The 13,926-nt window shown below is 43.3% G+C and overlaps 1 protein-coding gene across 1 annotated transcript in view; it reads right to left on the reverse strand.

Annotated features, from left to right (window-relative positions):
* Positions 1 to 12,980, reverse strand: part of snx4 (sorting nexin 4) — a 42,879-nt gene extending 29,899 nt beyond the window's left edge. The window contains exons 1-7 of the mRNA XM_055159996.1: positions 12,879 to 12,980; positions 11,139 to 11,263; positions 9,988 to 10,126; positions 8,908 to 9,057; positions 6,053 to 6,100; positions 5,503 to 5,558; positions 5,106 to 5,178 (exon numbers count right to left, since the gene is read on the reverse strand). Of these exons, the coding sequence (XP_055015971.1) occupies positions 5,106 to 5,178; positions 5,503 to 5,558; positions 6,053 to 6,100; positions 8,908 to 9,057; positions 9,988 to 10,126; positions 11,139 to 11,263; positions 12,879 to 12,980 (693 nt within the window). The remainder of the gene's footprint in view (positions 1 to 5,105; positions 5,179 to 5,502; positions 5,559 to 6,052; positions 6,101 to 8,907; positions 9,058 to 9,987; positions 10,127 to 11,138; positions 11,264 to 12,878) is intronic.
* Positions 12,981 to 13,926: the final 946 nt, after the last annotated feature.

Genomic DNA, 13,926 nt, shown 5'->3' on the forward strand with positions numbered 1-13,926 from the left:
GATCTTTTTCATGGTCCGATTCTTTTCGAGGTTTCGTCTCACAGACTCTTTCGACTCGTGCGTCGTGTTGATCACAGGAGCTCAGTGTGGGTTGTCTCTTTCCAAACGCTCTTAAAGGACGATCGTTTTGACTGTTGACCGTGACACCCTCATCAGAAAAATGTCCAACATGAGAAAAGTGGAGCCGAGTGCAGGATTTTACAACAAAAAATGGACTTATTCCTGTTTACAGACAAGTTCATGTTAAAACATTGTGTTGAAATTGAATTTTTCTTAAAGTTGCAGGTTGTTCATAATTATATATATTATAATAAGAAAGAGTTCATCAATTAAAAAAGATTTCTGTAATAGATTTGCGTTTCTCTGCACAAATATTTGAACTTATTGTTATTTTTGGGGTTTATATGACATGAGTTTTCTGATCCGGACACTTTGGGATCAAAGTCGGTTGGATACGACCCCCGGACCAAAATGAGTTTGACACCCCTGCTTTAGTCCAGCGATCGGTCAGTGGTGTCCTTAGTCGTCCAACACTTTTATTTGTCACTTGTCATTTTATTTGGGAGAGAAATCATGAGTTTAGATCTGCTTAATAGTTTTTTGTTTTAACTTTCATGCAGGGTCATATACATGATCAGATCATAATAGTTTTGAATGTTGTGGCCACGCCCCTTTTTAATTGGCTAATTGATTGTGAGGACACGTCTTTAGTCGAGCAAGAACGTTTTTGTGGACCTATACTAGTACATTTAAGCTTTTGTAGTTTGTTGAATATTTAGTTTAACTCTTACCCCATGAAGACGACATTTGACGACCCTCCCTTGTTTCCTTAATGACGTCTTTTGACGCCTCTGCTGTATCACTAAAGACGTGATTTGACGACCATTACAAATGGCTCGGTTTTTCACATGGTCCCGGTCAAGCAGAAGTAAACAGCAAGGCAAAAAATTCAAGTTAATGCATCTGACATAAAAATGTATTCAACAGATACATATGTACTCTAGTTTATCAAACTGTTGACCTTTTTTCTGTATCATTTTTGGTTCTAAAGTTACATACATTTTAAACAGATCATGTTTAACAAAATTTTGTTCCCAAATTTCACAGACCTGCAAATCATGTAAATAAATGGATGTATTTCATCATATCTTGTGTTATTCCATCTTTGAACTGTTGATGAAGGACATGATTTAAAAAAAAAAAAAAAAGTATTTAAAATGAAAAAAATTTGCTTGGAAGGACTGACATATTTTATAGAGATAGTTTCCTATTATTAAAGTATTCGGAAGAAAAAAGCGACAAATGATGTAAAATCCTGCACCTTCTACTTGTTTGAACAATTTTCCCTCCGTTACTTTTCCCTCCGTTACCATGACCTTTCTTAATAAAAAATCTCATGAGTCAAAAAGTAAGAGGTTTTTCAACCTAATCTTGTACCATATGGTAGAAAACTATATGAAGCAAATATTCAAACCAGTTTGTTAAGGATATGTAAGTGAGAACCAAGAGTTATCACTGTTTGGATTTATTGCCCAAAAAAGTGCTGCATATTTCATTCCCTCCGTTACCGACATGAATTTTTTACATTTTTGAACGGCCAGGTCGCATTCAGCTGACCTACACGTTATCAACAAGCCACAAATGTACACAAACATTCTTCTCGTCATACGAAAATATTTAATGAACTCCGTGTCACTGAAGCGAAGCACATCGCAATCCAACCACTCTTGACTACGTCTCCACATCCACACGTTCCTTTCAACGCACAACAAGTAAGTTGTACATGTTCTGGCTCCGGTACAAGAGGAACTTTAAAATCTATTAAACTTTTTTTTTTTTTTTAAATAGAAATAATGTGGAATAATCACATACGAAAATATGTTTCCAAATACTATTCATAAAAAGATCCAGATCTTGGCAGGAGAACTCTCTTTGTGTGGTGTCGGTCATATTGTGAGGTTGGTCGTCTGCACAGAGAAAAGCACGTGGAGACGACAGACGCTTCAAACACCACAAAAATACATATTTAACCTTTAAAAACACTTTCAAATAAATCTGTGATATACTGGAATTCATATGTAACTAAGGCAACTATGGAATCACCTGACCTGACCTGATCACATGACAGCACCTGGCAACACCTGGCGTCACCTGGCAACACGTTCCACATTCTATTTCTACTTTATGACATCATAAAGCTTCACTTGTTCATTTATATAAGTGTAGCACAAGTTCCAGTGTAAAATCACTTCTATTCAGACTTCGACCGAGACACAGAGACTCACCACAGACAAACATGCCCAAAGACTGGTGCGATTACACTAGTGAGGACGACGAACTCCTGTACAGCCAGGAGTTCAACCTGATGGAGGCGTTGGGATTAACACCTACCAACCCACATCAGGCCTCTGGACCAGCAGAACAGGTGGTCCACACCTTTCAAAATCCTCAAGAGTTTCTAACTCTTGAGGAGTTAGAACGGGAGCAGCTTGGACCTCAACACCACCAGAGGTCCAAGGAGGACGAGGAGAAGGGCATGGCTTTAGTCATGTCTCGACTCCAGGCTGCCTCAGCTGCTCAGGCCAGAGCCAGAGAAGATCTGTTCATCCAACCAGATGAACTGAACAACCAGCCTCAGTCCCGAGATATTGAGGGACTGGAGAAACAGGTCGCTGACCTGACAGCGCTGTTGCAGCAACACGAAGACGATTCCTGCAGAAAATCAGCAGAGTGGAAAACGGAAAAGCAGAGACTCCAGCAGGACTCTGCTGATCTGAATTCTAAACTCCAGGAAAAAGTCTTTGGAAAATACTGCTCTGAGAGAACGCAACTCTCACCTGGAGCGTATTGTGGCCCAACTTGAAAAAGACAGGTCATCTCTGGAGCTCAGACACCAAAAGGAGGCTGAGCTGAAGGCCCAGAAGCTCCAGGAACTCGAGAACATGCAGACACAGGTCCAAAACATTGTGCAGACCCGTGAGAAGCTGCAGGACTGCCTGAGGAGGTCTCAGGAAGAGCACTCCATCCTCAAAAAAAGGTACGGGGCTCTGAAGAAGGATCTGATGCAGGAGGTGGAACAAAGGAGAAAAAACAACATTGCTGAGCTCCAGAAAGAAAATGCCACCATTCTGAAGTCCTGCCAAGAGCTAAGCTTAAGAGCGCTCCCTGCTGGAGAAGAAGTGCAGTGGACTAGAGGAGCTACTCAGGACCTCAGAGAAAGAGTGCTCCCTGCTAGAGACAAAGACCACTGCACTCCAACAGCAGGTCGAGCAGGACAAACTGAACAGAGACGACCTGCTCAATGAAAAGGCCGCCCTGTTGAGGACCTGCGATGAGCTAAAATTACAGCTCTCGGTGCAGGTCGAGACATGTGATGCGGTGCAGCTAAAACTGAGGAGGTGTGAGGAAAAGAACTTCCTGCTCATTGCAAATAACTGTGCTCTAGAGCAGGAAGTGAAAGAGGAAAAACATGGCAGAGCACAGTTAGAAAATGAGAAGGCCACCATGTTGAACACCAGTAAAGACCTCGAGGCAGAGCGCTCCCTGCTGGTGGACAGGTGCGGCGCACTGGACCACGCCCTGGCTACAACTCAGGAAGAGCTCTCCCTGCTGACTGTAAAGAACAGGGCTCTACACCAGCAGGTAGAGCAGGAACATCACATGAAGACTGCTTTAGAGGAAGAGAGAAAATAGCTCTGGTAAACACCCGTGAGAAGCTGAACACAGAGCTCTCCCTACTGCTCCAAAGATTCAGCGCCTTGGAGGAAAAGCAGAGGAGCACAGAAAGACAGCGCTCCCTGCTGGAGGAGGTGAGCACGGCGCTGGAGCAGGAGCTGGAGATGGAACGGAAGAAGAGAAAGAGGAGGTGGTACAGGAGGCTCCTGGGCATGTAGAGCCTCTCTCACCCCCCTCACTGTTCTGCACTTGAACAATAAAACATAACAAAAAAAAAACTTCATGTTGTATTTGTCTTTCTAAACTGTAGTAATAGTAATAGTAATAATATTAGTAAACAGACAGATGTATTGCATATATATTTTCAAACACATTCCCTTTTCCACATTTTGATTTAGGAATTTTTACATGTGCATTGATAAATACATGTATGTGGCTTGTAATCCTTTAGTCCACAGGTGTCAAACATAAGGCCCGGGGGCCAGATCTGGCCCCCCAAGACCTTTAATGTGGCCCTTGGCTGATTTTCTACAAAAATATTTGAATTATATTTTCTATTAAAATCTTGTTAATTTTCTGTGGTGTTTATCACAGCAGCGTCTCCAGTGTCTCTGTACGTGGCCCCTCCCACCAGAGCAGCACAAATGAAGACTTGTCTCTTTCCAAACGCTCTTAAAGGACGATCGTTTTGACTGTTGACCGTGACACCCTCATCAGAAAAATGTCCAACATGAGAAAAGTGGAGCCGAGTGCAGGATTTTTACAAGAAAAAATGACTTATTCCTGTTTACAAACAAGTTCATGTTAAAACATTGTGTTGAAATTGAATTTTTCTTAAAGTTTCAGGTTGTTCATAATATTATAATATTATAATAAGAAAGAGTTCATCAATTAAAAAAAGATTTCTGTAATAGATTTGTGTTTCTCTGCACAAATATTTGAACTTATTGTTATTTTTGGGGTTTATATGACATGAGTTTTCTGATCCGGACACTTTGGGATCAAAGTCGGTTGGATACGGACCCCCGGACAAAATGAGTTTGACTCTCCTGGTCTAGAAAAACCAAATACACAACAAAACCTGCCCATGTTTCTCAGACGCTGCTGAAGTCAATGACATAGCGTGCCCGGTGTCATGGGGGCCTAGGTACTGTTGCCATGGCGACACGTGGCGGTGCAAAGCCTCTATAAGGACGAGACTCGAGCTCCTACATCAGAGGATCAGAGTTTTCAGGAGTCACACAGTCCCCATCACATCTGGACCAACATGAACTCATGGAGCTGGAGGCACCAGATCGTTCAGACTCTGGAGATGTTTTCCATCGGATTAGTGTGAATAAACACTGCATCTGCTATGAAAACAACTCACATACACACTAGTGTGAACGGGGCCTTAGTGAACTACTGAACAAACCCAAGGAGACACTTACGGCTCGCGCTCGGAGCAGCTGAGACGTGTGGGACTGGAGCTCGTCGCTGTAGTGCTTCATCTCCACAAAACGCCTAAAAACAGAAACAAATGTAGAGAAAGAATCACTGCTGATACTTCACATCACGCTGGGGGTGTTCTACATTTATCTACGTGGTGAAATGTTCAGCTGTTACCACGGTGACGCACTGCATACATTAACAACATGTTCAACAGCACAGATCAGATCACCTGCTCTAGTTCAGATACGTCAGGTCTTTCTGTTCAGGTTGTGTTAAAACAAAACTCAGATTAAACTTGAGTGACAGAGTTTCAGACAGAGCAGTGCCTCCAGTTAGCAGTAGTCAACAGTTGATGACACAGTATCAGCAGCTTTAATGTCCTGTGATGTGACTCACTTGTCGGGGTTCCTGACCCTGAAGGTGGCGCTGAGAGCTCGGAGTCTGGAGTCGGCCTGGACACACACACGAGTGTCTGAGGGTCAGAACTCATTTAAACTGTTTCTGTGATCAGGGACGGGGATATTTTGGTTCCAGGATCATATCGGCCGATATTGATACTCAATACCAATATTTTTGTGCTCTGTTTTTTTTGAACAGACTAATAACAGACTAATGAGTAAAAATGTAAATAAAAGAGAGTTATATGGCTGTATGTGACACAAAAATGTGACTAATTATTTCATTTTCAGATGAAAACATTCTGTTATTATTTTTACAAAAGTGAAAAGTGAATTTCTGATCCATTAATTTAACTTAAAATACATTTTACAGTATATTAATTTTATAGTATATTTATCAGTATTGGCAAATATCGGTTATTGGCCACAGCAACAGATCGAATATCTGATATCAGCTCAAAAATAAATAAATAAATAAATAAATAATTTAAAAGATCTTATATCTGTCCGTCCCTAAATATAAATTGATAGAGTTAATGTGGACGTGCCTTGGCCTGAAATCCAGTGTCGTACACGGCCTCCTTCCACCCGACCTCCTGGAAAAACAAAACACATCAAATATACACAAAATATACAACATAAGATATACAACATACACAAAACACATCAAATATATAAAATACACAAAATATACAAAATACACAACATAAACAACATATACAACATACACTAAAATATACAAAATACACATTCAAATGTTTTGGTTTGTTATTTTTTTGTTTTATTCTGTGGCCTTAAAGCTGCACTGTGTCACTTTCTGCTGGAGGGTCCGTCACCTGTTTGTTTCTATGGAGACGTCACTGCTCTGTCTGGAATGTTCCACAGTGTGACTTTAAACAGCTCTACCTGGTCTAAACCAGGACTAAACCAGGTCTAAACCAGGTCTAAACCAGGACTAAACCAGGACTAAACCAGGACTAAACCAGGTCTAAACCACAACTAAACCAGGTCTAAACCAGGACTAAACCAGGACTAAACCAGGTCTAAACCAGGACTAAACCAGGTCTAAACCAGGACTAAACCAGGTCTAAACCAGGTCTAAACCAGGTCTAAACCACAACTAAACCAGGTCTAAACCAGGACCAGGACTAAACCAGGACTAAACCAGGACTAAACCAGGTCTAAACCAGGACTAAACCAGGTCTAAACCAGGTCTAAACCAGGACTAAACCAGGTCTAAACCAGGACTAAACCAGGTCTAAACTAGGTCTAAACCAGGTCTAAACCAGGTCTAAACCAGGTCTAAACCAGGACTAACCCAGGTCTAACCCAGGACTAAACCAGGACTAAACCAGGACTAACCCAGGTCTAAACCAGGACTAAACCAGGTCTAAACCAGGACTAACCCAGGACTAAACCAGGTCTAAACCAGGTCTAAACCAGGACTAACCCAGGACTAAACCAGGACTAAACCAGGTCTAAACCAGGACTAAACCAGGACTAACCCAGGACTAACCCAGGACTAAACCAGGTCTAACCCAGGTCTAAACCAGGACTAAACCAGGACTAAACCAGGACTAAACCAGGTCTAAACCAGGACTAAACCAGGACTAAACCAGGTCTAAACCAGGACTAAATCAAGTGCAGTTTTGTGAACAAGTCCTGGCCGTAAACCAGACACATTAGACTTGTCCTGTGTTAAGTCTGTTTCATTTAGGCCTGTTGTTTTTGTTTGTCTTGCAGTTCCTGTGTTAAATGTTCTTTAGAAAGTAAAGTTTAAAGTCTGTGCTGGCTTCACTCTCTGGTCGAGCCCCAAGCTCCTTACCTCCCTGATACTTTTAATGCATCACACCCAACTTTTTTTTTTAATGCATCACAAGTCAACCAGGGATGAATGTGGGTTCATGTGTGTGAATTGTGTGAGTATGTGTGCAGGCTTGTGTGTATGTGGATGTGCGTGCACATTCCTGTGCAGGCAGGTGTGTGCATGCATGTGTGCGTGTGAATGTATGCACATGTACATATATATCAGGGAGGGGGAGCATTCAGACCGGGAGGTGGTTCATTGGGGGGTGGGCCGGCCTGGTCGATGGGCGACCACATGCGGAGCCCTGGGGGTGGCCCCCGCACCCGCCTTGGGGGGCATGAGTGTGGCTTGGCCTGCTCCCACTTCAGTGGGGATCTGAGGCAAAATGCCAACACACACTTAAACAAATTTTCAATACTCAAATTAAATAGCAATAATACAGGTCAACATTAAATCATCCGCATAGCCTGTCTATCCCCCCGGCACACACACATACACACACACATACACACACACACACGCATATACACACACACAACACACAGACACACACACACACACAGACACGCATATACACACACACACACACACACACATACACACACACACGCACGCATATACACACACACACACACATACACACGCGTATGCACACACATACACACACACATACACACACACACACGCACGCATATACACACACACACGCACAGACACACACACACACACAGACACGCATATACACACACACACACACACAACACATACACACACACACGCACGCATATACACACACACACACACACAGACACGCATATACACACACACAGACACGCATATACACACACACACACACACACAGACAGCATATACACACACACAGACACGCATATACACATACACACACACACAGACACGCATACACACACACAGACACGCACACACACACACACACACAGACACGCACACACACACAGACACACACATAAGGTTCACACTGTCACCAACCCCTGTCATCTTTGTTCCTATTTGTATGTAATGTTCAGTCGTAATGTCTGTCTTGTATCTTGTATGTCGTTTGGTTCCTATTTGTTGTAATCTATGTAGTTTGCAAATAAAAATTATTATTAAAAAAAAAAAAAAAAAAAAAAAAAAAAAAAAGAAAGTAAAGTTTATTGATCATTGAGAGGATGTATTTGCATTTTTATTCCATGGTCGTTATAAAAGTTGAAATTGGTCTCAAAATGTCAATATTATCGTTTATCGCAATAAATTCTTGGTCAATGAATCGTCCAGCAAAATCTGTTATTCTCACATTACTTGGAGACAGGAACATTATTTTACAACAACAAATAGTAAAAAAAAAAAAAAAAAAAACGGGTAATAAACTTCTAATTAAGTAGCAATAAAAAACAGCAGGAGATTGTGAGACTGTGTGATCCTGGTCTGGTCCTGGTCTGGTCCTGGTCTAGTCCTGGTCTAGTCCTGGTCTAGGATTGTGAGACATAAATTATATAAATGTATGTACAGTAAATAAAACACAAGTGACAGAGAGAAAAGCGAGTCCGAGCTGGTGGTGGTCAGCGCGGCACAGACCTCGGTGAGGAAGTGGTGGAGGATCTGGTCGTTGGACAGAACCGGATGTGACGCGACTCGGAGCAGGAAGTTCTCGAGTCCGACGCGGCGCCGCTCCACGAAGTCTGGGTCCATGTTATCGGCCGAGAGCTTATGCCACACGAACTCCGCCTGAAACACACACAAGGTTTAGTCCTGGTTTAATCCTGGTTTAGTACCTGGTTTAGTACCTGGTTTAGTCCTGGTTCAGTCATGGTTTAGACCTGGTTTAGTCCTGGTTCAGTCCTGGTTCAGTCCTGGTTTATTTCTGGTTTAGTCCTGGTTTAATCCTGGTTTAGTACCTGGTTCAGTCCTGGTTTAGTCCTGGTTCAGTCCTGGTTTAGTCCTGGTTTAGTCATGGTTTAGACCTGGTTTAGTCCTGGTTCAGTCCTGGTTTATTTCTGGTTTATTTCTGGTTTAGTCCTGGTTTAGTCCTGGTTCAGTCCTGGTTTAGTCCTGGTTCAGTCCTGGTTTAGTCCTGGTTTAGTCATGGTTTAGACCTGGTTTAGTCCTGGTTCAGTCCTGGTTTATTTCTGGTTTATTTCTGGTTTAGTCCTGGTTTAGTCCTGGTTCAGTCCTGGTTTAGTCCTGGTTTAGTCCTGGTTCAGTCCTGGTTCAGTCCTGGTCTAGTCCTAGTCTAGTCCCGGTTTAGTCCCAGTTTCATCCCGGTTCAGTCCTGGTTCAGTCCTGGTTTAGTCCTGGTTTAGTCTCGGTTTCGTCCTGGTTTAGTCCTGGTTTAGTCCTGTTGTAGTCCAGGTTTAGTCCTGCTTTAGTTCTGGTTCAGTCCTGGTTAAGTCTCTGGTTCAGTCCTAGTTCAGTCCTGGTTCAGTCCTGGTCTAGTCCTGGTTCAGTCCTGGTTTCATCCTGGTTTAGTCCTGTTGTAGTCCCGGTCTAGTCCCAGTTTAGTCCTGTTCTAGTCCTGATTTAGTTCTGGTTTAGTCCTGTTCTAGTCCCGGTTCAGTCCTGTTGTAGTCACGATTTAGTCCTGGTTTAGTCCTGTTGTAGTCCCAGTCCAGTCCTGTTCTAGTCCTGGTCCAGTCCCGGTCCGGTCCTGGTTCTGACCCTCTTCTCGGGCAGGGGGGGCACTATGACGTAGGGGTATGTGACGAGCAGATAGTTCCGGAGCAGTTCAAACTCGCTGTACCTCCTCCACAGAGAGTCCGGGGCCGGGTTCCTGCCCTCGTTCACCGCGTCCATGGGCCTGAAACACACACACACACACACTTTTACACACACACACTTTTACACACACACACACACACACACACACCTGCGGGGGGCCGCTCACCGAAAAAACACAAGGAAAGGAAACTGTGGATTTATTTATTTACAAACAGATGAAACTTGTGACTCGTGAGTTTAATCTGACTTTTTACAGAAACTCTCTCACTTCTTTCTGCTGTTGTCCCAGAGAAATCCTCATTATTCAAAAAAAAAATAATTTAATTCTGAATAAAAATGACTTCTGCTTGAAAAAGTCCATGGAAACACTTAATTACAAATGAAAATGATTATTTGGAATTCGACTTAATTCTGAAGGAAGTGGGTGATTTATTCTGATTTTAATGATGAAATAGGCTTAGTCCAGTCTGGTCCTGGTCTAGTTCTGTCAAGTCTTTGTCTAGTCCTGGTCTGGTCCTGGTCCAGTCCCGATCCAGTCCTGGTCTAGTCCTGGCCTAGTCCTGCTTTAGTCTTGGTCTGGTCCTGGTCTGGTCCTGGTCTGTCACCTGGTCTCTATGAGGTGCACGGTGTAGTCCTCGCCCCTGTCCTGATTTAGTCCTGGTCTAGTTCTGCTTTACTCCTGCTTTAGTCCTGTTCTAGTTCTGCTTTACTCTTTAGTTCTGCTTTACTCCTGCTTTAGTCCTGTTCTAGTCCTGGTCTGGTCTGGGTCTGGCCCTGGTTCAGTCCTGGTTTAGTCCTGATTCAGTCCTGGTTTAGTACTTGATCTAGTCCTGGTTTAGTCCTGGTCCAGTCCTGATCTAGTCCTGTTTTAGTCCTGATCCAGTCCTGGTCTCTCACCTGGTCTCTATGAGGTACACAGAGTAGTTCTGGTCTCTATGAGGTACACAGAGTAGTTCTCGTCGATGTGCAGGTTCAGTCCTGGTCTAGTCCTGGTCTGGTCCTGGTCCTGGTCTAGTCCTGGTCTGGTCCTGGTCCTGGTCTAGTCCTGGTCTGGTCCTGGTCTAGTCCTGGTCCTGGTCCTGGTCTGTCACCTGGTCTCGATGAGGTACACGGTGTAGTTCTCGCCCATGTTCACTGCGTTTTTGCCGGTTCTTTTCTCGGCTTCTGCGACACAGATCTCCATCCGTCTGATCAGAGTCGACCCGTCCTCCACCATCTGAAACCAGACGCCAGGAAACGACATGAAGCACGACACGAGTCACGACCTGAGCCACGACGTAAGCCATGACCTGAACCACGACGTTAGCCATGACACGAGCCACGACCTGAACCACAACCTGAACCACAACCTGAGCCACGACCCGAACCATGACCTGAACCACGACCTGAACTGCGACCCGAACCGCGACCCAAACCGCGACCTGCATTGATATGTAAATGAGCTGTGTATAAGGTGTGAATGATCGACATTTACACATAAAATGAATTACCGCGGTGCACAGCATTTACGACTAAAGGCTAATAACGGTAGTTTCTTTAGTAGCTTGTAGTGATGAGTCGGTTGCGAACGAAGTGGCTCTTAGAAGCGAACGACGGGAGCCTGCTCCTTATTGGGAGCCGTGTTTTCTCTTTCTCTCACTTTTTTTCTCTTCACACCGCGTGCAGACTCGTGGGAGTTTGACAGCAGCAGCGTCTCAAAATGAAACTTTCACAAATCTGCGTGTGCATAGGATAAAAAAACGTACATATTTGTCTGTAGTTCAGCATAAAATAAATAAACCAGGACTAATCTTGGGCTCGAGAGACGGAGAGAGACAGAGACCGAGTCCCGACACTCAGTCCTGGTTCAGTTCTGGTTTAGTCCTGCTTGCAACAAAACAACCTGAAGAGCCGCTTGGGAGCCGAAAGAGCCAGCTGCTTTTAGTGAACCGAGCCAAAAGAGCCGGTTCTGTAAAAAGAACTGGAATACCCATCACTAGTGTGTAGAATGTGATGCAAAAATGCCATTAGTCCGACCATACTGTGTGTAAATATGACGTAAAGAAGCAGAATAACAATAAATGTTTTCTAAATAAACCCAATTTAAAATCCACTAGAGCCAAACCTAAGTTTTTTAAACAATTCAACATTTACAGTGAATTTTTACATCACTAAATATATCGGTGATTATATCGGCAGCTCCAACTCCTGTTTTATCGATATCATATCGGCCACAAAAAAAATAAAATAAAATAAAAAAATCCATATCGGTCGGACTCTAATAATAATAATAATAATAATCATAATAATTTTAAAAAAAATCCATATCGGTCGGACTCTAATTAATAATAATAATAATAATAAGTAAAAAATAAATAAATAAAAATCCTGCCGCTGAACCACGACACTGGCTCCATCTACTGGACAGAAAGTGTAACTGCGACAACCGAACACGCAACTATTAACACTAAAACGAGTTAAACCTTCGTGACATTCATAATTATATAAAATAAACGTTTCGAGATTCAAGACATTTTATTTACTCCACAAAAATACATTTATTCTCGACGTCACTGGGCGTATTTTCATGCCATATGTCATTAATATCACGTAAAATTAATAGAATAAAATGTTTCCCTTTGCTTCTTTGTCATTTATTTCGGGTTAAATTATGATCTTGTAGTTTTTAAACGTTTAAAAAGTGAAGAAAATGAGCTGTTGTCGTCGTTAGCGGAGACAGTTGTGATGCTAGCTCCGGCTTCCGCACGCGCCTCCGTCATGTTTACGTCGTGTTTTTATCGTGTTTTTGTCGTGTTTTTGTTCGTAAAGAGCGGGGCCGTGCAGAGTTTTACCGCCGTGCTCAGGCTGCCCGCTCCCTCCTCGCAGCTCGGCTCTGAATCCTCCTCATCTGTGGCCAAAGACTCCAGGTCTCTCCCATCCTCCTCCTCCGCCATCCTGCAGGAGACAGAGCGCATGCGCACAACCACCGACCTGCACCCACCTGCACCGACCCGGAGCGGACCTGGAGTGGACCTGGTTTAGTCCTGGATTAGTCCTGGTTTAGTCCTGGGTTAGACCTGGTTTAGTCCTGGTTTATTCCTGGTTTAGTCCTGGTTTAGTCCTGGTTTAGACTTGGTTTAGTCCTGGGTTAGACCTGGTTTAGTCCTGGGTTAGACCTGGTTTAGTCCTGGTTTAGTCCTGGTTTAGTCCTGGTTTAGTCCTGGTTTAGACCTGGTTTAGTCCTGGGTTAGACCTGGTTTAGTCCTGGTTTAGACCTGGTTTAGTCCTGGGTTAGACCTGGTTTAGTCCTGGTTTAGACCTGGTTTAGTCCTGGGTTAGAACTCGTTTAGTCCTGGTTTAGACCTGGTTTAGTCCTGGTTTAGACTTGGTTTAGACTTGGTTTAGTCCTGGGTTAGAACTCGTTTAGTCCTGGTTTAGACCCGGTTTAGTACTGGTTTAGTCCTGGGTTAGACCTGGTTTAGTCCTTGTCTAGACCTGGTTTAGTCCTGGTTTAGACCTGGTTTAGTCCTGGGTTAGACCTGGTTTAGTCCTGGTTTAGATCCATTTTAGACCTAGTTTATTCCTGATTTAAAACAGGTTTATTCCTGGGTTAGACCTGGTTTAGTCCTAGTTTAGTCCTGGTTTATTCCTGGATTAGACCTGGTTTAGTACTGGTTTAGTCCTGGGTTAGACCTGGTTTAGTCCTGGTTTAGTCCTGATTTAGTCCTGGTTTAGACCTGGTTTAGTACTGGTTTAGTCCTGGGTTAGACCTGGTTTAGTCCTGGTTTAGTCCTGGTTTAATTCTGTTTTAGACTTGTCCTGGTTTATTTCTGTTTTCGAGCCTTAAACCTGGTTTTAACCTGATTTTAGTCCTGGTTTAGTAAAATTAGAGTTATGGAT

The sequence above is a fragment of the Boleophthalmus pectinirostris genome, unplaced genomic scaffold (genome assembly GCF_026225935.1).
Source record: "Boleophthalmus pectinirostris isolate CB_2022bp ecotype Guang Dong unplaced genomic scaffold, ASM2622593v1 HiC_scaffold_2826, whole genome shotgun sequence".
NCBI classification, from domain to species: domain Eukaryota; kingdom Metazoa; phylum Chordata; class Actinopteri; order Gobiiformes; family Gobiidae; genus Boleophthalmus; species Boleophthalmus pectinirostris.